Source organism: Oncorhynchus gorbuscha, linkage group LG25 (genome assembly GCF_021184085.1).
Source record: "Oncorhynchus gorbuscha isolate QuinsamMale2020 ecotype Even-year linkage group LG25, OgorEven_v1.0, whole genome shotgun sequence".
Lineage (NCBI taxonomy): Eukaryota > Metazoa > Chordata > Actinopteri > Salmoniformes > Salmonidae > Oncorhynchus > Oncorhynchus gorbuscha.
In genome coordinates this window covers 22284108-22307759 of record NC_060197.1, presented here as the reverse complement: position 1 = coordinate 22307759, position 23652 = coordinate 22284108, and the positions used below count along the sequence as shown (strand labels likewise).

General features: G+C 43.2%; 1 protein-coding gene across 1 annotated transcript; it reads right to left on the bottom strand.

Annotated features, from left to right (window-relative positions):
• Positions 1 to 8788: 8788 nt before the first annotated feature.
• LOC124014125 (ras-like protein family member 11A-like) lies at positions 8789 to 14858 on the bottom strand. The gene is made up of 5 exons (XM_046328855.1): positions 14194 to 14858; positions 13282 to 13338; positions 11976 to 12058; positions 11493 to 11663; positions 8789 to 11239 (listed from the first exon to the last, which is right to left on the bottom strand). Exons 1-5 carry the CDS (start codon positions 14339 to 14341, stop codon positions 10937 to 10939), a joined length of 762 nt encoding a protein of 253 aa, XP_046184811.1. The 5' UTR covers positions 14342 to 14858; the 3' UTR covers positions 8789 to 10936.
• Positions 14859 to 23652: the final 8794 nt, after the last annotated feature.

Sequence of the window (23652 nt, the reverse complement as noted above, 5' to 3'; positions counted from 1 at the left end):
CTCGTTTACTCTTTCACACCTGTCCCCTATTTTGCCCTCTGATTAAGTCCCTATTTCTCTCTCTGTTTCCGCTTCTGTCCTTGTCGGATCCTTGTTTGCTGTACTGTGTTCTTGTTCCGTCCTGTCGTGTTTTTGCCTTCATCAGATGCTGCGTGTGAGCAGGTGTCTCTATCAGCTACGGCCTGCGCCTACCCGAAGCGACCTGCAGTCTGTGGCCGCTTCTCCTGTTATTCCCCTCTACAGACTAGAGGATTTCTGTTATTCCCCGTTTGGACATTACCTGTTAAGAATTCAGGATTAGTCGTTTTCTGTTTGGACTGGATTAAACTCTGTTTCTGTTAAGTCGCTTTTGGGTCCTCATTCACCTGCATAACAGCTCTAGCAAGCCGTGAGAATACTGATGGTACCTGATGGTAATAGCGTATAGTTTTGTATTATTATTCTGTTTTAAGAATAATTAACCCCAACATCAGGCCATGCCAGAGACCATTACACACACACACAGTCTTGTACAGCTTGTACTTCTGGTCCCCACAAGAATAGTTAAACACATCCACACACAGAGAAGGAACAGTGTGTCCTAGCTAGTGATATCCATGACAGATTTGATCCTGTTGTGCAAGTCCACTATTCTGAAGACAGGAAGATGCACTGAGTTAGAAGAAGAGGCTTGCAGAGCTCTTTTTTTAATGGTGGGCTGGGGACATGTTACTACTGTCAGGCTCTTCTTCTATAGTGGGCTGTGGCCATGTTGCTACTCTCTGCTCTTCTTCTATGGTGGTTTGGGGCCATGTTGCTACTATCTGAACTTCTTCTATGGTGGGCTGGGGCAATGTTGCTACGGTTTGGCTCATCTGGTAGACTGGGTGGACTAAAGGTATTCAGGCACACTTGGAGGGATATAAGAGTATGGTTGCCTCCCAAATGGCACCCTATTCCCCACATAGTGCACTTCTTTTGACCATAGCCTATTCTCCATGTAGTGCAATACTTCTGACAGCCAGGGTCCATAGGGTTATGTAGGGAATAAGGTTCCATTTGGGAGAAAACCTCAAATATAACATATCAGATTGTCCTGTTAAAAACAAATATATAGGTTTTTGTATATATATAGGTTTCTCTCGAATACTACAATTTTATGAAGTTGGGTTTAGCTAGCTCAGATAAGTTACCAATCTCTCAACCTCATAAGTAGCTATCAAGAAGCCATCGCAGGCTATAAATGTAGAGTAGATAGCTTGTCTAACTATCTTAGCTGGGATGCCTGCTGGCAAGATTGGTAAACTTTAGAAAAGCATGCAATATGTAACGTCTGTCGTGAAATGAAGGAGGAGGTTCCTGACTGGGGACCGTCGCTGGAGGCTCCTGACTGGGGACCGACGCTGGAGACTCCATTCCCTGGATCCTCACTGCATGCTCCGTGCCATGGATCATCACTGGAGGATTCGTGACATGGATCATCACTGGAGGCTTCGGGCCATGGATCATCACTGGAGGCTTCGGGCCATGGATCATCATTGGAGGCTTCGGGCCATGGAATATCGATGGAGGCTTCGGGCCATGGATCATCATTGGAGGCTTCGGGCCATGGATTATCAATGGAGGCTTCGGGCCATGGATCATCACTGGAGGCTTCGTGCCATGGATTATCACTGGAGGCTTGGTACGTGGAGCCCGGAACAGGTCTCACCGGACTGAGGAGACGTACTGGAAGCCTGGTGCGTGGAGCTGCCACAGGGCTTACCAGGCTGGGGAGACATACTGGAGGCCTGGTACGTGGAACCGGAACAGGTCTCACCAGACTGGGGAGATGCACTGGAAGCCTGGTGCGTGGAGCAGGCACTGGATACACTGGGCTGTGGAGGAGCACTGGAGGTCTCAAGCGTAGCGCTGGCACAACCCGTCCTGGCTGGATGGCACACGACGCACTGGGCTTTGCAGACGGCCCGGAGACACAGTGCACAGAGCCGGCGCAGGATATCCTGGGCCGAAGAGACGCACTGGAGGCCAGGAGCGCTGAGCCGGCACCATCAGTCCTGGCTGGTTGCCCACTCTTGCCCGGCCAATTCTTGGGAGCTGGAATATAGCGCACCGGGCTGTGACTGCACACTGGAGACATGGCGCGCATCACCGCATAACACGGTGCCCGACCGGACACACGCTCCCCACGGTAAGCACGGGGAGTTGGCTCCTACCTCCACCAATCTCCCCGTGCTACCCCCCCCCCCCCGCCAATTTGTTTTTGAAGCTGCCTCTCGGGATTCCGTGCTAGCCGTGACCTCCGTGCTAGCCGTGACCCCTTGTATGGTTGCTCCCTCCTTGCTGCCTCCGCCTGCTCCCAGGGGAGGCGATCCCTCCCAGCCAGGATCTCCTCCCACGTCCAGGATCCTTTACCATTCAGGATGTCCTCCCACGTCCATTCCTTCTGACCACTCTGCTTGGTCTTTTTGTGGTGGGGAGTTATGTAACGTCCGTCGTTAAATGAAGACCAAGGTGCAGCGTGGTAGGCGCTCATGATTTTTAATAAACTGAACAAAATAACAAAGTAGAAAAAACGAAAGTGCGCAGTTCTGTCAGGCAACAAAACAGCTAAACAGAAAATAACTCCCCACAAAACCCTAACTGAAAATCACAACTTATATATGATTCCCAATCAGAGACAACGATAGACAGCTGCCTCTGATTGGGACCCACGCATGGCTAAAACAACAAAGAAATAGAAAACATAGAAAACAGAAAACCTAGAATGCCCACCCTAATCACACCCTGACCTAACCAGAAAATAGAGAAATAAAAGGCTCTCTAAGGTCAGGGCGTGACACAATAAATAAATATACTGAATAAAACTCACATTCCTTTCAATCTTTGACCAAGATTTTAGCAGAGAAGCATATTCAGTTTATTTAAAAAAATATATACACCACTCAGGAGGATACAGACAGCTCAAGAGGTATGCTTAGATATGCAGAAAATAAACATATGTTTGTCATAGAATGAAGCATAATGATTATGGCTCTATATTGCAGGAATAAGCTGTTTAAGGTGTTTGACAACCCCCTACAGACCACCCACCAGCCATCCTCATGTACTTCATGCCCTCTCAGATGTGTGTGTGTGTGTGTGTGTGTGGGGGGGGGGGGTGGAAGTAGTCAGGGAGCTTAAATACTCAGAGACAGGAAGAGAAGGACATTAAGAATCCAGTCAATTACTTCTCTCTCATGTTTTCTTTATTTGCATTTCTAAACTACATCTCAAACATCAGTGTCTTGTTTAATAGGGCACTCAGCGGAAAACTGAAAATAAAAAGGCGCCGTTTCAGTCCGTTTGGTCCCTAATGGGCATGACCCAGTATAGCGATACTCGGTCAGCCACCACTGTGAGATGAATTCTTGTACTGCCACATACTGATACTGATTCATTTTATAGGTTAAAGGCCAGGGCTCAAGGGGTTAAAAGGTTTTGAAGTGTGTGTGCGTGTGTGTGTGTGCGTTTAGGGTTGGGGAGTTACATGTCATCGGATTATTTTTTTAAATTGGGACTCAGTTACGTTACCAGCAAAGACATTGTCTCACCTAGCTATCTTAATTTACTGCAGTGGGCTAAATCAGTGTCACAGAGTGGTTCTTGGTAGTCTTCAACAAATCTACTTTGAATCTACTCACTCACATGGTTATGAGCTTAGAACACCTGTACCATGTCAGAAATAGCGTTGAAATGTATTCAATTTTGAGTTTGCATCCCGATATTACACTTTATATATCACAGATGACTGAAATATAACAAAGGGACAGATATGACAAGTATAAATAACGTTTCGCCCATGAGGCCACTAGTGGGTGATTTGGTCATTTGACTGCAGGAAAGGGCTAAAGGGATACTTCGGGAAGGAAGTTTGTCAAGGAAGCCCTTTATCTAGTTCACAAATGGTATTCATGAGTTCATCGGACTCTTGGGAAGTAGATAAAAGGCTTCATTGCCAAAATCCTGAAGTATCCCTTTAAGATGAATGCACCAACTAAGTCTCTCTGGATAAGTGTGTCTGCTAAATGACTAAAACGTACATGTAAAATGTAAGTGAAGTTACTGATGGCAATTTTGGACAGGTAACTAACGTAAACTCACCCCATTCCGTACAAATGTGCGCAACCGCGACATTCAAACGAGGCTGCAAAGAAAACTAATGGGACTTTAGCGACTGTGTTGCCTTCAAAATCTGGGGTGTGAACTACGTTTCTATTCAAGCATTGATCGACATGGTAATGGCGTTTTAGTATTGGAGAAAAGTTGAAAGAAACGGACCCTTCGTTACATCGTGACGTGTCATGGCGTAACGTACAGCACGCACATAGCAACTATTTCTGTCTTACAATCTCTCTCCACCAGGTGTAGCACTTCTCTCATCGTTTAAAAACAAGAAATGGACAGTGACGGGGGTAAGGAGGGGATACCTAGTCAGTCATCACTATAAGCGATCATGACTCTCAGAGCCGCTGTTTACTTCTAAGATCACTTTAGCACCGCCCTAAAAACCCGAGTCAAATTCGACACAAACCTTCAAATAGGTTTGTAATGACACATTATGTAAACTCTTTATCATGTTTTATTTACATTTTAGAGGTGGTAAGGTGATAAGTTGGACAGATCGAGTGCAATTTCCCCACACATCTCCTCTCCTTCTCACTACCACGCAATAGTTTCGCTTCCCCACCCGCCATTTAAAAAAAAGACCCGACGGAGCTCATTGCCTGCTTGAATAATGCAGAAACGGGCAGCTTAGAGGTCATGTCATTAATTTTGTTAGAAAGGGGAGAAATTGTGCTTTACATTGGTATTGACATTACAGTTGATCTGGAAGTATTACGTTTTTGGGGCACTAAAATGAGGTTCAATTATACGAACCAAGGCGATGTCCAAAAGTGAGTGAGTTTAAGTTAGTACCTGTAAAGGATTACATTAGTACCTGTAAAGGATTACATTAGTACCTGTAAAGGATTACATTAGTACCTGTAAAGGATTACATTAGTACCTGTAAAGGATTACATTTAGAAAGTCAAGTGCGTTTAACGGAGGAGGTTGGGGGCAACGACCAGACTCGCAAAGAAAAATTCCAGGTGCCGAGGAATTTCTCATTATCAGAGCACTGTACCCCTGGCGTCCTAGTGTGTTGTCATTTCTGCGTCTCTCTTCTGGTTGTGTTATGCAGGTGAATGAGGACCCAAAAGCGACTTGGCGAAAACAGAGTCTTTAATCCAGTAAAGTAAAAATACAATCATAAAGCACAATTTCCACTCGTAATGACGAGAACAGACTGGAGACTCGATCTTGAACTGCAGGTTGCCTCGGGAAGGCACTTGAACGTAGCAGACTCAGACACCTGCTCACCACGCAGCATCTGAGGGAAACACGACACGACAGGGCGATACACAGACACAGCACGGTGAACAATAGACAAGGATCCGACAGGGCAGGAACGGAAAACAAGGGGAGAAATAGGGACTCTAATCAGGGAAAAAGATATGGAACAGGTGTGGGAAGACTAAATGATTGATTAGGGGAATAGGAACAGCTGGGAGCAGGAACGGAACGATAGAGAGAAGAGAGAGAGGAAGGGAGAGAGAAAAGGGGAACGAACCTAAAAAGACCAGCAGGGGAAAACGAACAGAAGGAAAAGCAAAATGACAAGACAATCTAAGACAAAACATGACAGTACCCCCCCACTCACCGAGCGCCTCCTGGCGCTCTCGAGGAGGAACACTGGCGGCAACGGAGGAAATCATAGATCACAAACGGTCCAGCACGTCCCGAGAAAGAACCCAACTCCTCTCCTCAGGACCGTAACGGAAAAACGAAAAAAGGGAAACTAGGGTACTACTCTAAAAAAAAATGAGACACGGGTAGAGAACTGAAAGCTTTAGAGCAAACAGGACCAAACAGGCCAGGAGAGTAACAACTAGGGACAGACTGAGACACAGCAAGGGCAGGAACAAGAACAGGAGAGATGCGATGGCAGGGAACAGACTGAGACCCAGCAAGACCAGGAGCAGAAGCAGAAAAAAATTACCAGACTTCTTCTGCGCGCAGTCCGAACACGCAGCCACGAAACGGCGCGTGTCACGCTCCTGAGTAGGCCACCAAAACCGCTGGCGAATAGAAGCAAGCGTACCCCGAACGCCGGGATGGCCAGCTAACTTGGCAGAGTGAGCCCACTGAAGAACAGCCAGACGAGTAGAAACAGGAACGAAAAGAAGGTTACTAGGACAAGCGCGCGGCGACGCAGTGTGCGTGAGTGCTTGCTTAACCTGTCTCTCAATTCCCCAGACAGTCAACCCGACAACACGCCCAACAGGAAGGATCCCCTCGGGATCGGTAGAAGCCACAGAAGAACTAAAGAGACGGGATAAAGCATGAGGCTTGGTGTTCTTAGTACCCGGGCAATAAGAAATAACGAACTCGAAACGAGCGAAAAACAACGCCCAACGAGCATGACGCGCATTCAGTCGTTTGGCAGAACGGATGTACTCAAGGTTCCTTTGGTCAGTCCAAACGACAAAAGGAACAGTCGCCCCCTCCAACCACTGTCGCCATTTGCCTAGGGCTAAACGGATAGCGAGCAGTTCGCGGTTAGCCACATCATAGTTACGTTCCGACGGTGACAGGCGATGAGAAAAATACGCACAAGGGTGGACCCCATCGTCAGTATCGGAGCGCTGGGACAGAATGGCTCCCACGCCCACCCCCGACGCGTCAACCTCAACAATAAACTGTTTAGTGACGTCAGGTGCAACAAGGATAGGAGCGGATGCAAAACGCTTCTTAAAGAGATCAGAACAACAATCATACGACCGGTGAGGAGGAAGGGAGTTGGTTCTGGACCGACTGAAGACCGTGCGCAGACCATGATATTCCTCCGGCACTCCTGTCAAATCACCAGGTTCCTCCTGAGAAGAGGGGACAGAACAAACAGGAGAAATAGCAGACATTAAACACTTCACATGACAAGAAACGTTCCAGGAAAGGATAGAATTACTAGACCAATCAAAAGAAGGATTATGACACACTTGCCAGGGATGACCCAAAACAACAGGTGTAAAAGGTGAACAAAAAATCAAAAAAGAAATGGTCTCACTATGGTTACCAGATACAGTGAGGGTTAAAGGTAGTGTTTCATATAATATACTGGGGAGAGGACTACCATCCAAGGCAAACATGACCGTGGGCTCCCTAACTGTCTGAGAGGAATGTCATGTTCCCGCGCCCAGGCTTCGTCCATAAAACAGCCCTCTGCCCCAGAGTCTATTAATGCACTGCAGGAAGCTGCCGATCCGGTCCAGCGTAGATGGACCGGTAAGGTAGTACATGTACTTGACGGAGAGGACCGTCTAGTAGCGCTTATCAGTCGCCCTCCGCTTACTGATGAGCTCTGGCCTTTAACTGGACATGAAATGACAAAATGACCAGCGGAACCGCAATAGAGACAGAGGCGGTTGGTGATTCTCCGTTCCCTCTCCTTAGTCGAGATGCGAATACCCCCAGCTGCATGGGCTCAACACCTGAGTCAGTGGGGAAAGACGGTAGTGTCGGAGAGAGGGGAGACACAGTTAACGCGAGCTCTCTTCTATGAGCTCGGTGACGAAGATCTACCCGTCGTTCAATGCGAATAGCGAGTTCAATCAAAGAATCCACGCTGGATGGAACCTCCCGAGAGAGAATCTCATCCTTAACCTTAGCGTGGAGTCCCTCCAGAAAACGAGCGAGCAACGCCTGCTCGTTCCAGTTACTGGAGGCAGCAAGAGTGCGAAACTCTATAGAGTAATCCGTTATGGATCGATTACCTTGACATAGGGAAGACAGGGACCAGGAAGCTTCTTTCCCAAAAACTGAGCGATCAAAAACCCTTATCATCTCCTCTTTAAAGTTCAGATAATTGTTAGTACACTCAGCGCTTGCCTCCCAGATAGCTGTGCCCCACTGCCGAGCCCGACCAGTAAGGAGTGATATGACGTAGGCAATCCGAGCTCTCTCTCTTGAGTATGTGTTGGGTTGGAGAGAGAACACGATATCACACTGGGTGAGAAAGGAGCGGCACTCAGTGGGCTGCCCAGAATAACATGGTGGGTTATTAACCCTAGGTTCCGGAGGCTCGGAAGAACCGGAAGTAGCTGGTGACACGAGACGAAGACTCTGATACTGTCCTGAGAGGTCGGAGACCTGAGCGGCCAGGGTCTCAACGGCATGTCGAGCAGCAGACAATTCCTGCTCGTGTCTGCCGAGCATTGCTCCCTGGAACTCGAGAGTAGAGTAGAGAGAATCCATAGTCGCTGGGTCCATTCTTGGTCGGATCCTTCTGTTATGCAGGTGAATGAGGACCCAAAAGCGACTTGGCGAAAACAGAGTCTTTAATCCAGTAAAGTAAAAATACAATCATAAAGCACAATTTCCACTCGTAATGACGAGAACAGACTGGAGACTCGATCTTGAACTGCAGGTTGCCTCGGGAAGGCACTTGAACGTAGCAGACTCAGACACCTGCTCACCACGCAGCATCTGAGGGAAACACGACACGACAGGGCGATACACAGACACAGCACGGTGAACAATAGACAAGGATCCGACAGGGCAGGAACGGAAAACAAGGGGAGAAATAGGGACTCTAATCAGGGAAAAAGATATGGAACAGGTGTGGGAAGACTAAATGATTGATTAGGGGAATAGGAACAGCTGGGAGCAGGAACGGAACGATAGAGAGAAGAGAGAGAGGAAGGGAGAGAGAAAAAGGGGAACGAACCTAAAAAGACCAGCAGGGGGAAAACGAACAGAAGGAAAAGCAAAATGACAAGACAATCTAAGACAAAACATGACAGGTTGTGTGTAACAGTCTTGCATCCGTCCCTCTCCTTGCCCCAACCTGGGCTCGAATCAAGGACCCTTTGAACACATCAATAACTTGCCTCCCACTATCGCTCCACAAAAGCCAAAGTCAGTACAGAGCAAGGGAAACAATTACTCTGAGCAAGTGACATCACCGATTGAAACGCTACTGGTGTGCACCGCTTATTTGCTAGCCATTTCACACCGGTTACATTCACCCCCCCTTTGACCTCCTCCTTCTCCGTAGCAACCCCAGCTGCTGGGCAGAGCCCAACTGAATGATCCGGGTCTACAGCATCAATGTAACAGTATTGCTTCCGTCCCGCTCTTTGCCCCAATCTGGGCTCAAACCAGGGACCCTCTGAATACATTGACAACAGTCACCCATGAAGCATCGTTACCTATCGCTCCAAAGAGCAAGGGAAACAACTACCTCAAGGTTTCAGAGCGAGTGACGTTCTGGGGGAATTGGGCACTCCCTTACCTCTGGTGCAGGGTTCCCCAACTGGAGTTTTCTGGGTCCCAAAAGTATATTTTACTTTTATTGATGGACATAAAAGATTACAAACACTAGCAAATCAGCTCCAAGTGATATTAGAGATATTGTATATATGTGATTGTATACAAATGTAAACAAGGTTTGATATATTATATCTGTTTGGGAGTCTTGCGGTCTACAGCATTTGCGTTTTTCAAATTATTTGTAATTTTGTTCCGGCCCCCTGACCATTACTCAAGAAAAAAAATCAGCCTGCGGCTGAATCTAGTGGGTGATCCCTGCTCTGGTGTGTGTTAAACTCTGACGCAGCAGATAGAGGTGAAAGGTCATGAGAACTCGTGGTTGCATCCCAAATGGCACCCTGTTCCCTATATAGTGCATTCCTTTTGATGGGCCCTGGTCAAAAGTAGTGCACTATATAGGGAATAGAGTGCCATTTAGAACTCACCCCAAGTCTCTCCCTTTCCAGACTCATATAAAAAAACAGACAGAAAGATACATATGTAGGACATAGAGCCTCCACATGTGTTACCTTACAGGGGCCTGAGTAGGGTTGCAAAATTCCTGTATTTTTCCAATAATTCCCAGGTTTTTCTGAAATTCTGGTTGAATGATTCAAAGTGTCCTGCTTATTCCCCCCTGATTCCAGGAATCTTCCAACCGACTTTTGCAGCCATAGGCATCACAGTGGTTTGATGTAGGATGGAGTTTCCCCTAAGAACTGGTCTGTGGTCAGTTTTATCTATTGCCTTCATGATGGTTGAAGTTAGGGATGGGGTAGGGTAAACTGATCCTGTGGTTCGTGACTGTTCAGGGGAACCAAGCTGGTATAGATTAGTACAGACCAGGATGTCAAGGACTGTGGTTGAGTGCATTTTGTAGCAATTCAATTGAATTAAGCATGGCCCGTCCATTTGAAATGTTTCATTGAGAAAATACATAGGTTCAATCTCTAATGGCACTGTACTATAATATAGCCTAGAGCACAACCTTTGACCAGGGCTCGTAGAATGCCATTAGAGATAAAGTGTCCCTTCATTATAGGTCATCTGTGATGCCAACATAATTTCTCTTTGCCTCTGGGTACAGTTTATTTTAGATGACATTCTTTAAATACAAAATGTATCAAAAGCAAGGAGAGTTGACTACTGCATAATCGCTTCGTACGAATAGCGATCTCAGAGAAGCCTACGAATGGTCCGTTAGACCTGTCAGTCGTAGTCTGTTTTTCAGTCTCCTCAGTCACCATTGGTTGAATCGGCAGACAGGCTCCTTGACGTCACATACCAACGAAGCCCACTCTGTTGTTGGAAGCGTTTGGTCTTGCTGTCTCAGTGCCATTCATTCCGCAAGTGGAATGTAGATTTCCTTATCTCAATGTTCCATTCCAATAGAATGAAATAGAATATAGAACCGTTTATCTCTTCTCTGTGTTCCAATTGAAACTGTTACATTCATTCTCATACAATGACATCACAAGAGAGTCAACTGGGCTAAATCCATAATTCCAATTCTGGAACCAGAACTAGAACCGTCAGAACCAGAACCATCTCTTTTTTTCCATTATCATCACAGCGTGGTAGCAGAAGACTTCCCCTTGGAAGAGAGCACCTGTCGGAACCTTCGTTTGAGCTCTTGCATGTTGGGGGACTTAGGCCGGGCTAGGTGCAGCCCCCCTCTCCTCTTCTCCCCGTTCCCCCCGCCCAGCGCTCGGCTCACCTCGCCACAGAGGTGCAGGAAGGCGGAGTGGACCCCCTCGTGGTTCTCCCGGGCAGAGACCTCGAAATACGCACCACCCAGAGAGGCTGCCAAAGTCTCACCCTCATCGGCTGGCACCTGACGGGCACGGAGGAGGTCACTCTTGTTGCCCACCTGGGAGGAGATGAGAGATGGATTCGACCAATGTTAAGGCAATGTCCAGAAATACTTCCAGATAAAATAAAGGTTATCGAGCCACCAGTATGACGAGGACATATACCGGGAGAGTTAAATATGACATATAATTTAATGTATCGCTATGGACACGGATGTAATAGATGGGTAACAGATACTGTATAGTTAAATACTAATAATAATAGGATCCAGCTCCCGTTACTAATAGATGTAATATAACGGTCAGACCCACCAGTATGACAGGTATATTCCCTGCAGGGTGGATGCGTCTGACGTGCTGGTAGAGAGGCTGGATGGTTCTATAGCTGCTGTGATCTGTGATGGAGAAGACCAGGACGTATCCATCCGCCCAGTAGATAGACCTGTTGATCTGCTCCTGACAATAAAGTCCCTCTGCATCGTCCTGGATGGAAGGGTGAGGGGAGGAAAGGGGTAAGGGATAGATGAGAGAAAGAGAGGAAAGAAAGAGGGAAAGTCAGTGGTATGTAGCTAGTGATGTGTTTATCCGAACTCCTACAGTAGTAGGAGTTATCAAAAACCACTTTAGGAGCGAGAAGAATAATTGAGATATGCCCTGATACTGGATGTAGGCCTGTTCTACTGTAACATCACACATTCCATTGTACAACTGACTAGGTATCCCCACTTTCCCTTTCCCATTCCTTAATGTGCTATTTGGGACTCAGCCCTTGTGTGGCGAGAGAGAGAGACCGACCTGTAGAGAGACGCAGGGCGTGTCCTGAACCTGTAGTGAAACCTGTTCTCCATCTAGATTGATCTTTCTGGAGTACAGGGCCCCTAGGGACAGAGATAAGCAAAACATTACTGACTATGCACAATGGATTGCTATGCAACAAATGTAAAACAGATGTAAAATGTATAAGTTGCCTGTATTATTAGGGTAGGGTCTTTACAGTATAAGTTAATAAAGAGAGACATTTATTGGGTAAACCACTAACGTCTCAGCATCACAGTGCCTACTTCACTGTTTAGTGCACTGTATAGTGCCCTACACGGGGATGCCGAAACGTTGGTGTTTATCCAATAAATTACTGGGAGCCTATATAGAGTGTGTGACTCCATTTATTTTTATAGCCTACAGTTAACTCGCCATTAGTCAGCACTTGTACTAACTTTGTTGGGTGTGCGCCAGCTCAGGCTTTTCACTGGGTGTTTATAAGTGAAATTGTTTCTAAATGTGTAGTAAACTAGTATGGGGTGCTTACAAGGTTATAACAATGTGAAATGACGAGTTCACGTTTTATTGTCACATGCACAAGTACAGTGAAATGCTTCACTTGCAAGCTCTACCCAACAGTGCAGTAATCAATATCAAAATAGTATAACTAATACGAAAATAAATATACATAACAAAGAAAAACACAAACATAACATACATATAGGGTGAGTGGCAATAACAAATATACAAGATTATGCATATTACGCAGGGATACTGGAGTAATTTGAGATAAATATGTACATGTAAGAGGGGATTAGGAGAAAGTGACTGGTTGTCATGGTTCCACCTGTCACCAGAGGGCAATAGAGACCATCCTAGAGACAATAACGACACTCAGGTGTGTTCTATTACTCATTCTGATTTCCCTGTTAAAAGAGCTGTGTGTGCGGTCGTTTCCTGAGTGAGTTTTCGAGACTTAGTGTTTGTTGTTTTTTCCAAGTGTACTGGGATCCTGTGGCTCCCGTTCTTAGTAAAGTATTATGTTTATCCTTAACCACTGATTCCTCGTTTAGTCTCTTCTCTGCACCTGGGTCCAACCTCACCATGTCACACTGGTAGCAGGATGAATAATGATAATAATAAACCGTATGGCAGCAGCATAAGTGGTAGGTGTGTGTGTGTGTGTGTGTGTGTGTGTGTGTGTGTGTGTGTGTGTGTGTGTGTGTGTGTGTGTGTGTGTGTGTGTGTGTGTGTGTGTGTGTGTGTGTGTGTGTGTGTGTGTGTGTGTGTGTGTGTGTGTGTATTTTATATGAATGGGACTGTTAAAATGATAAAACCTTACCTGTGTTTGCCTCATAGTCCCCGATGAACCTCTTAGTCAGAAACCTGACTATCAACGCTGTGAATGAAACAAGGAGAAGAATAGTCTCAAATGAGAAACACTTTGAGAATAATAATGTAGTTGACTACATATTTTCACAGTTGCCATTGAAGAAAACTGTACTCCTAGTTGGCATAGGCCAACAACATCCTAAACATGGGAAAATATCGATGTACCCTTGATCAAGGCACTTAACCCTAATTACTCCTTTAAATTGCTCTGGATAAGAGTGTCTACTAAATGATTAAAAAATATATATAAACACCTTGAGAAGAATACTAGAAGGCCACACATCTGTTATAGTCGCTGTAAGAGAATACTGCATGCTACATACTGTATATTTTTCACTGCTGACATAGCCTGCTCCTTAGTTGGCATAGGCTGTCTTCATCCTAAACCAAATAGTACCCTCTTCCCTCCGTACTGCAACTACTTTTCAAAAGTAGGTCACTTTAATAAGGAATAGGGTGCCATTTCGGACATGCACTCAGCCCGTCTGTCCTGGTCTAGTCTGTGAACGTACACGTCGCCCCCTGGCGAGATTGTTTACCTCTCACTGTTCAACTGGCACACCCGTGTGTAGCCTATCCCAAATACATAATAACATATTTAGGTGGAAATATTAATAAGTAGACATTTTTCCAAAATCGAAATTTGTATAGGCTATATAGGCTACTTGTATGGCCAATCCGTTTGTGCCAAACTGATGCAAATAAAGTATTTCCATTCTAGCATACATTTTCTATTAGGACCCGATTAATAAACCTCGATAGATTCATTCAAAGAGTCGGACATTAAAAACCTCCGGACTTTCACCACAACGGTGCGATTCAGACTACTTTTGCACTCTTCTCGTAAAGCTTGCTCTCCTACCTGTTTTCCCCACGTTGCTCGCTCCCAAAACCACGATCTTGACGTTTTTGTTGGGTACGCAGTCTAGAACGGGATACTCCTGTATTGGAACTAGCAGAAAGTTGCTAGAACCACTATTCATTGTTGTCGGGTCAACAGGAAGACGCATTTAGGAGTCCTTATCGGTCCAGTCTGGGAATGCCGTGCCTCTCTCTTAGTCTTCGTCCCCCCACTGCTAAAACAATCCTGAGCCTCGGGAGCTGAGGCTTAGTGTGTCTCGCCCATGATGATAACTGAAATTATAATCGTCCACTTTGGCTGCTACTCGAAACAATTCTAACTACCACGTTTAGTTCCACTGCATTGAGTGCGCAACAAGTTGACAGAATCCGGTGATTTTGGCGCACCCTGACCAGAACCGTTATTTGACCGTAGCTTTTATATTGTCCCGGTTATTTCACATCGGCTAAGTATACCGAGACAGAGCAGCAAATAGTCCACATAAGCCAAAGGGGTTAGAGTAGCCTAGACAAGTCTATCCCTCCTGTTCCAGAGCCCGCAGCAGTGGTTCGTCTAGTGAGAGAAGAGAGACAGAGCAGCCGGAGAGGGATGAGAGAGAAGAATGAGTAGGCTAGAGTTGCTCCGAACTTGTCTCACAAATGGCACCCTATTCCGTAGCCTATAATAATGCACTACTTCAGACCAGAATCCTATTGGTCCCTGGACAAAAGTAGTGCACTATATAGGGAATAGGGTGCCATGTAGGATCCATATACTTCACCAACTCAAGGTGTCATAAAACAAAATGCACACCCCTCCCCAACATAAAAAAATATATATTCACACCACCCTTCCCTTGTACTGTAAAATAAATGTAACACCCTCCCGGCTCACAGAATTAAATCAAAATTATGTTAATACTCACAAATAAACTCTCGAGTGGCACAGCTGTCTAAGGCAGCTCAGTGCAAGAGGTGCCACTGCAGTCCCTGTTTCAAATCTAGGCTGCATCACATCTGGCGGCGCACAAATGGCCCAGCGTCGTCTGCGTTTGGCTGGGCTAGGCCGTCATTGCAAATGATCACCATTTGTTCTTAACTGACTCGTCTAGTTAAATGAAGGAAAACATAGCAATACCACAGTTGATGACACACAGAGCTACGGGCCAGAAGGTTGCGGGTTCGCCAACCACCGCAGTTGAGCTCACGCTCCCTAACTGTTTCATTACTTCACGATCAGAGCCAGTTACAGACAATGGTCAACTAGGAGGGAGTCAGATTATCATCATATTGTTGCCACATTTATAATTATATAAAATAGATGCAACACATTTGACCCCAATAGGTTTCTGTGCAAATCCACCACGCAACCGATAAACAAAACATACCGACTTCAGACACTTCAATAACATGGTTTATGTTTTCAACACCACAACAAATAGACTATGACAATCTAGACAAATAGAAAATACATCCCTCCCATCCTTGAAGGTTTACCAAGTATCGAAGGCTTGGTTTGACAATCTCCGAATGTCATGACATTTTTTGGTGTATTGTAACAGATGTCTCTTTCACCAATTTCCCAGTGCACAGCTTGGATTGATTGATTTATTTTATTTGTCAATAAATAAATAAAATACTACAGTACCAGTCAAATGTTTGGACACATTCAAGAGTTTTTAGAATAATAGTAAATACATCAAAACTATGAAATAACAGATGTGGAATCATGTAGTAAGCCAAAAAGTGTTAAACAAATAAATATATTTGATATTCTTCAAAGTAGCAACTCTTTGCCTTGATGACAGCTTTGCAAACTCTTGGAATTCTCTCAACCAGCTTCACCTGGAATGCTCTGCGATCCAACTAATCCCAAAGCATCTCAATTGGGTTGAGGTCAGGTGATTGTGGAGGCCATCTGATGCAGCACTCCATCACTCACCGTCTTATTCAAATAGTCCTTACACAGACTGGAGGTGTGTTGGGTCATTGTCCTGATATGATAGTTCCACTAAGCGGAAACCAGATGGGATGGTGTATCGCTGCAGAATGCTGTGGTAGCAATGCTGGTTAAGTGTGCCTTGAATTCAATTTTTTTTGTATTGACTGACCGTATCTTAAAGTAATGATGGACTCGTTTCTCTTTACTTATTTGATCTGTTCTTGCCATAATATGGACTTGGTCTTTTACCAAATAGGGCTATCTTCTGTATACCATCCCTACCTTGTCACAGCACAACTGATTGGCTCAAACGCATTAAGAAGGAAAGAAATTCCACAAATTAACTTTTAACAAGGCACACCTGTTCATTGAAATGGATTCCAGGTGAGTACTTCATGAAGCTGGTTGATAGAATGCCAAGAGTGTGCAAAGCTGCCATGATTTTGATTTAACACATTTTTGTTTACTACATGATTTCATATGTAATTTCATAGTTTTGATGTCTTCACTATTATTCTACAATGTAGATAATAGTAAAAATAAAGAAAAACTCTGGAATGAGTAGGTGTGTCCAAACTTTTGACTGGTATTGGAAATCTACACAAATAATTGTAAAAGTGACCGGGATTGCGCAATAAAGTTGGGAATTTATTTCCATTTAGGTCCCTACTTTGCTTCAGTGTATGCTACACTAATATAAGGACTAAATGCCAGTCTAATTTACACATCTCTATCTGGATTTTGGAGGGAACGTAATTTTTTAATTGGAAAGTTAATTTATTTTTTGCTGTTGAGATTTAAATCAGCACATCACTTCAATGTTGCTTTAAATCAGTGTGCACATGTGTATTGTCTTTCTCTCTCTCTCTCCCTCAATTCCATTCAAATTATATCCAAAATAGATAATCCTGTTTAAAATCGACAGAAATACTACGGTTCAAAAGTTTGGGGTCACCTAAAAAAAATATATATATTTTTTCAAAGCACATTTTTTGTCCATTACAATAACATATAATTGATCAGAAATACAGTAAAGAGGTGACTCCAGAATGCTGGCCTTCTAGGCAGAGTTCCTCTGTGCAGTGTCTGTGTTCTTTTGCCCATCTTAATCTTTTCTTTTTATTGGCCAGTCTGAGATATGGCTTTTTCTTTGCAACTCTGCATAGAAGGCCAGCACCCCGGAGTCGCCTCTTCACTGTTGACGTTGAGACTGGTGTTTTGCGGGTACTATTTAATGACGCTGCCAGTTGAGGACTTGTGAGACATCTGTTTCTCAAACTAGATACTCTAATGCACTGGACTTGTCCTCTTGCTCAGTTGTGCACCGGGGCCTCTCACTCCTCTTTCTCTTCTGGTTAGGGCCAGTTTGCACTGGTCTGTGAAGGGAGTAGTACACAGCGTTGCAGATCTTCAGTTTCTTGCCAATTTCTTTAATGGTAAAGTCTTCATTTCTCAGAACAAGAACAGACTGATGAGTTTCAGAAGAAAGTTATTTGATTCTGGCCATTTTGAGCCTGTAATCAAACCCACAAATGCTGATGCTCCAGATACTCAACTAGTCTAAAGAAGGACAGTTTTATTGCTTCTTTATCAGAACAACAGTTTTCAGCTGTGCTAACATTGCAAAAGGGTTTTCCAATGATCAATTAACCTTTTAAAATTATACACTTGGATTAGCTAGCGCAACGTCCCATTGGGACACATGAGTGACGGTTGCTGGTAATGGGCCTCTGTACGCCTATGTAGATATTCCACAAAAAAACAACCGTTTCCAGCTACAATAGTCATTTACAACATTAACAATGTCTACACTGTATTTCTGATCAATTTTATGTTATTTTAATGGACAAAAAAAATTGCTTTTCTTTCAACAACAAGGTCATTTCCAAGTTACACTACCGTTCAAAAGTTTGGGGTATGTCCCAGCCTACGTCTTCAGGTAATAATTTCAGGTAATAAATTGAATGCAGTTTTTAGCCTTATATTTAGCTAAAGAATGATGTGCTATGCATAAGCTTCTAATGTATAGCTTCAGTATCTTGCGCTATATGCACCAGGTGCTCTGCTGTCCTCTCTCCTTAAAAAAATGCTCCTTAGCTCTTGGAGTCTTAGGAAAAGCTAGACTAGAAATGGCTTGCTGGAATAATTTATTTGTAGCATTTCTTATACTAATAGACTATTGGAAGAGGGATGCAAGCTCTTGTTTGGTGAATGTTAAGTACCTCAGCCAATAGAACTCACAGCCACAGGCCGGGAAGTTTGAAAGAATTGAGAATTGGGGAGTTTGAAAGAAGAGAGAATGCAGAATGGAGGTAGGCTAGAGCAGTTCTTTGTTCAGACCTGTAACCATTCAATCTTTGTGAAGAGAAAAGAAAGCCATTGGCATCTTATTCTATATTATAAACTGGGTGGTTCTAGCCCTGAATGCTGATTGTCTGAAAGATGTGGTATAAATAACATTTAAAGTGTTAAAATCAGACTGTATAACACCTGTATGACAAAACATTAAATACTTTGGTAACCAGTTTATAATAGCAATAACGCACCTTGGGGTTTTGTTGTATATGGCCATTACATCACGGCTAAGGGCTGTATCCAGGCATACCGCATTGCGTTGTGCATAAGAACAGTCCTTAGCCATGGTATATTGGTCATATACCACACCCCCTCAGGACTTACTGCTTAATTATTCAAGCATGTCATTACAATGATGAAGATCAGGACAAATAAGCATTTGTTGAAAGTGAGGAAGGAATGAAGCAACAAAAGAGAAAGAGGAGGTAGGCATGCCACACAACATTAGGGGAAATATTATGAAAAGGTGTGCATGTGTCAGAGTACTAATTATACAAATGTAAAATAAGCCCTATTATATTTCCAAATTAAAATCTAAATCGCTAGCCTAAAATGAACTTTGTAGGCACATGTCCTGCACCAGCATCACATGTTTTCTCCCAGGTTCATGGTTTGAAAGAGGTGTGTAACTGCATTCCATATATAGTACCAGTCAAAAGTTTGGACACACCTATTCATTCAAAGGTTTTTCTTTATTTTCACTATTTTCTACATTGTAGAATAATAGTGAATATATCAAAACGGTGAAATAACACATATGGAATCATGTAATAACCAAAAAATTGTTAAACAAATGAAAATACAGTATATGTTAGATTCTTCAAAGTAGCCACCTGTTGCCTTGATGATATAGGGGTGGTATACAAAAGATAGCCCTATTTGGTAAAGACCAAGTCCATATTATGGCAAGAACAGCTCAAATAAGCAAATAGAAACAAAAGTCCAACATTACCCTAAGACATGAAGGTCAGTCAATCCAGAAAATGTCAAGAACTTTAAAGTTTCTTCAAGTGCAGTCGCAAAAACCATCAAGTGCTATGATGAAACTGGCTCTCATGAGGACCTCCACAGGAAAGGAAGAACCAGAGTTACCTCTGCTGCAGAGGATAAGTACATTAGAGTTACCAGCCTCTGAAATTGCAGTCCAAATAAATGCCTCCCAGAGGTCAAGTAAACAGACACATCTCACCATCAACTGTTCAGAGGAGACTGCGTGAATCAGGCCTTCATGGTTGAATTGCTGCAAACAAACCATGACTAAAGGACACCAATAAGAAGAGACTTGCTTGGGCATAGAAACACGAGTAATGGACATTTGACCTGTGGACATCTGTCCTTTGGTCCGATGAGTCCAAATTTGAGATTTTTGGTTCCAATCACTGTGTCTTTGTGAGACGCAGAGTAGGTGAACGGATGATCTCTACATGTGTGGTTCCCACCGTGAAGCATGGAGGTGTGATGGTGTGGGGGTGCTTTGCTAGTGACACTGTCTGTGATTTATTTATAATTCAAGGCACACTTAACCAGCATGGCTACAACAGCATTCTGCAGCGATAGGTCATCCCATCTGGTTTCCGCTTAGTGGGACTATCATTTGTTTTTCACCAGGACAATGACCAAAATACACACCTCCAGGCGGTGTGAGGGGTATTTGACCAAGAAGGAGAGTGATGGTGTGCTGCATCAGAATACCTGGCCTCCACAATCACCCGGCCTCAACCCAATTGAAATGGTTTGGGATGCGTTGGGCCACAGAATGAAGAAAAAGCAGCCAATATGTGCTCAGCATATGTGGGAACTCATTCAAGACTGTTGGAAAAGCATTCCAGGTGAAGCTGGTTGAGAGAATGTCAAGAGTGTGCAAAGCTGTCATCAAGGCAAAGGGTGGCCACTTTGAAGAATATAAAATATATTTTCATTTATTTAACACTTTTTGGATTACTACATGATTCCATATGTGTCATTTCATAGTGTTAATGTCTTCACTATTATTCGGTAGAAAATAGAAAAAATTAAGGAAAACCCTTGAATGAGTAGGTGTGTCCAAACTTGTGACTGGTACTGCAATACAGTATAATACAGTACAGTAATACAGTCCACACTCAAAAAGATTAACTTGCTGGAGCTAGTTTCATTTACTTACCCAATGGAATGGAACATTTGTAAAATGCAGGGAAAATATTCACCCTGATCTGTAGCTTATTCTTTAGATATTTGGGGCTGCTGGTGAATGATGTGCAGGCATAATCAAAGTGACACTGGACTAGCACACCTGCCACAGTCTTTAGGATGTCTATAGCTAGGTTTTCATCAAATTGGAAACATATTTTTATGTGAATATTGTCAAATCTGCATGTAAACGCATGTAAAGCACATTATGAGCAAAAAAAAGATATAGCTTGTATAAAGAAAGGAAGAGAAGCTTATGCCTATCCCCAGAGAGATAGAGATATTCTAGCAGCATGCGACCACAGTGACTGAGTCTGCTCTATAGTTATAGATTTACAGAAGAAGGTTTATTGGTTAATTTTTGATTAGCATATTTTGTATAAAGATAAGCATTATATTGTTAGATTATAGGAGAAACTCTGGTAGGCCTGAAACATTCTTCCTCAACTCCATTTCAACTGTCAGAGTAAGTTAGAGCATTGGTGAGGCACTGCCTTCCTATCATAGGCTTGCAGTTGCTAAAGCTTAATAATGGCCACACCACACCAAAACTTCACAACAATGTATAAACTTTATTAGTATAATATCAAAAGCAGGCTATTATATTGCGGCAAACACAGCATTACAGTTGGAACTTAATTTAGCCAAAGAAAATGCTCACCATAATGAAACAAAACAATTGCGAACTGGTTTAAACCTTCACAAAAGTTTAGAACAGGCAATATTTCAGCAATTAGCAACAAATGCAAGTGCCTACCATACCCAACAAATGACAGAAATAGGCTGATGTTATTTATTTGACAACAGACCTAGTTAAAACCTATTTTAAACTAAATATGGAGCACACAAATAAATTTAATTTAGCCAATGAAAATGTCTTAACAAAATTAAACAGAACAGGTTTTGCATATTTAAAAACTGGTTTCAATTAATAAATAGTCTTAAAATAATAACAATTATATACAGTAAAAATAATGAGTCAAAAAAATATAAATAAATATAAGTTTCAAAATTCCATCCTTCCTGAATAGGGAGTTGCACAGTAGCCTGCATTTGGCCTGAACAACCTTCTAATCTTCCACTACAATATTAAAACATATATTAAATTACAATTTGGCCTACCACAATTTTATTTACATTTACATTTACATTTAAGTCATTTAGCAGACGCTCTTATCCAGAGCGACTTACAAATTTATTGGCATTTCATTTTTATCAGCCAAAAGCCAGAATTACTAAGGGAAACCCTGGATCATTTCCCAATCAGCATTTTGGTTTTGTTACAAAAAAAATGTTGCATAGGTATAGTGAATGTGCCCACTCTGGTATTGCCACGTGTGCTCTAGCCAACAGCCAAGCATCGATCATCATGTCACCAGAATAAAACCTATTGAAAGGAGCATCAACCTCATCACTGTGAACTTTCACCACCCTCTGAAGTTCATTATAATTGATTTCATCTGTAGCCTAATAAATTCCATGCTTTTTCATGATGTCTTGACATTTTCTAGGGTACTTTATTCCATAAAAAGGTTGGATGGAAACCTGGTTCATGTCAAGCCATTTTGAGGATGCTGAAGTTATATTTTGGATGAATGTACGTATGCCTACAGGAGACTATTGAAGTAGCCTAATCAGATTAAAACACAGTGACTGGTTGTGTTGATGTCACATATAAAAGGTAATAGATTTTAAATGTGAAATGATAAATATTTAGGCTATATTAAAGCATTAGGTTCTCGGTGCGTGAGGAATAGCCATTTGGATTGGAGAGGAGGCAGAGCACATGTTAAGCTTTCCTGAATAACTGGGCCTGCCAGGAGCATATGTGGCACATTATTATGGGAGGACTTAATATAATAATAATAATATATGCCATTTAGCAGACACTTTTATCCAAAGAGACTTACAGTCATGTGTGCATACATTCTACATATGGGTGGTCCCTGGAATCGAACACACTACCCTGGCGTTACAAGCGCCATGCTCTACCAACTGAGCTACAGAAGGACTTGGGGTAATGATGATCTGAAACAGACAATGATTCTTCTGATACTTTGACTTCAGTATCAGAAGTAAAAAATACAGTCTTCCTGGCCTGCAAGAATTTATACATGTTTGAGAGTAGTCCCACAACTGATCCAAATCGAATTAAACAGTCAAATCACAGGACTTTTGCACCATTATTCAAATGACATTTTCACTGCGGCCTAGAGTAGAATGTTGTACTCACTTGAAAACAATAATGCATTCATTATTCATTGCATTGTGGTGTTGTGTATACTACTATTATAGTCTAGGTAGGATAATTGTATTGTTTCTAAACAAGATCAATAGGGGAGCTGTGTAAGGTTTTGAGCTGTGTGTTTGATGTCTTCACTGCTCTTTCATGCACAATGATGCACCTGGCCTGTCTGCTGCCTATCAGCTATTCCTATTGGTTCTTATCGATTCAAATTGATGCAGCTTGGAACGCTTTTATGTGTGTTATGATTGCTAGTCAGCCTATTGTCACCATGAATGGTGGATAGAGTGCAGGATAGACATTAGACTGGTAGATTATATTGACCTGTAGTAAAAATGTGCACACAAAAGAGTAGTGCATAAGGGAAGTACCAAAACATCCCTGATATAGGTGTGGCGCATGCAAGCAGATGAGAAAATGTGGCTAGGATGGAAGAAATGCTGTAGTAAAACCTGCAAAAGAGCAAATGTTAACCAGGAAAAAATAGGCACTACCCTCCCCTGTGCCCAATAAAAATAACGCACAACCCTCCCCAAAGCAAATAAACAAGGTTCACAACCCTCCCCTGTTTTGGACCACTTCTCCCCCCGAATAAATTGTGATCTGTCCCTAATTTAGTTCAACCAGGACAGTTCCACGTCGTTTGACGGTTTTGCCTCTCTATGTCCATGCATTCTTAGATCTGCATTCGTGCATGACTGATCTATTAAACATCATGAGAGTGAGTTGCATAGGCTACGATTTAGCCTGCTTCTATGTATTATCTGCGC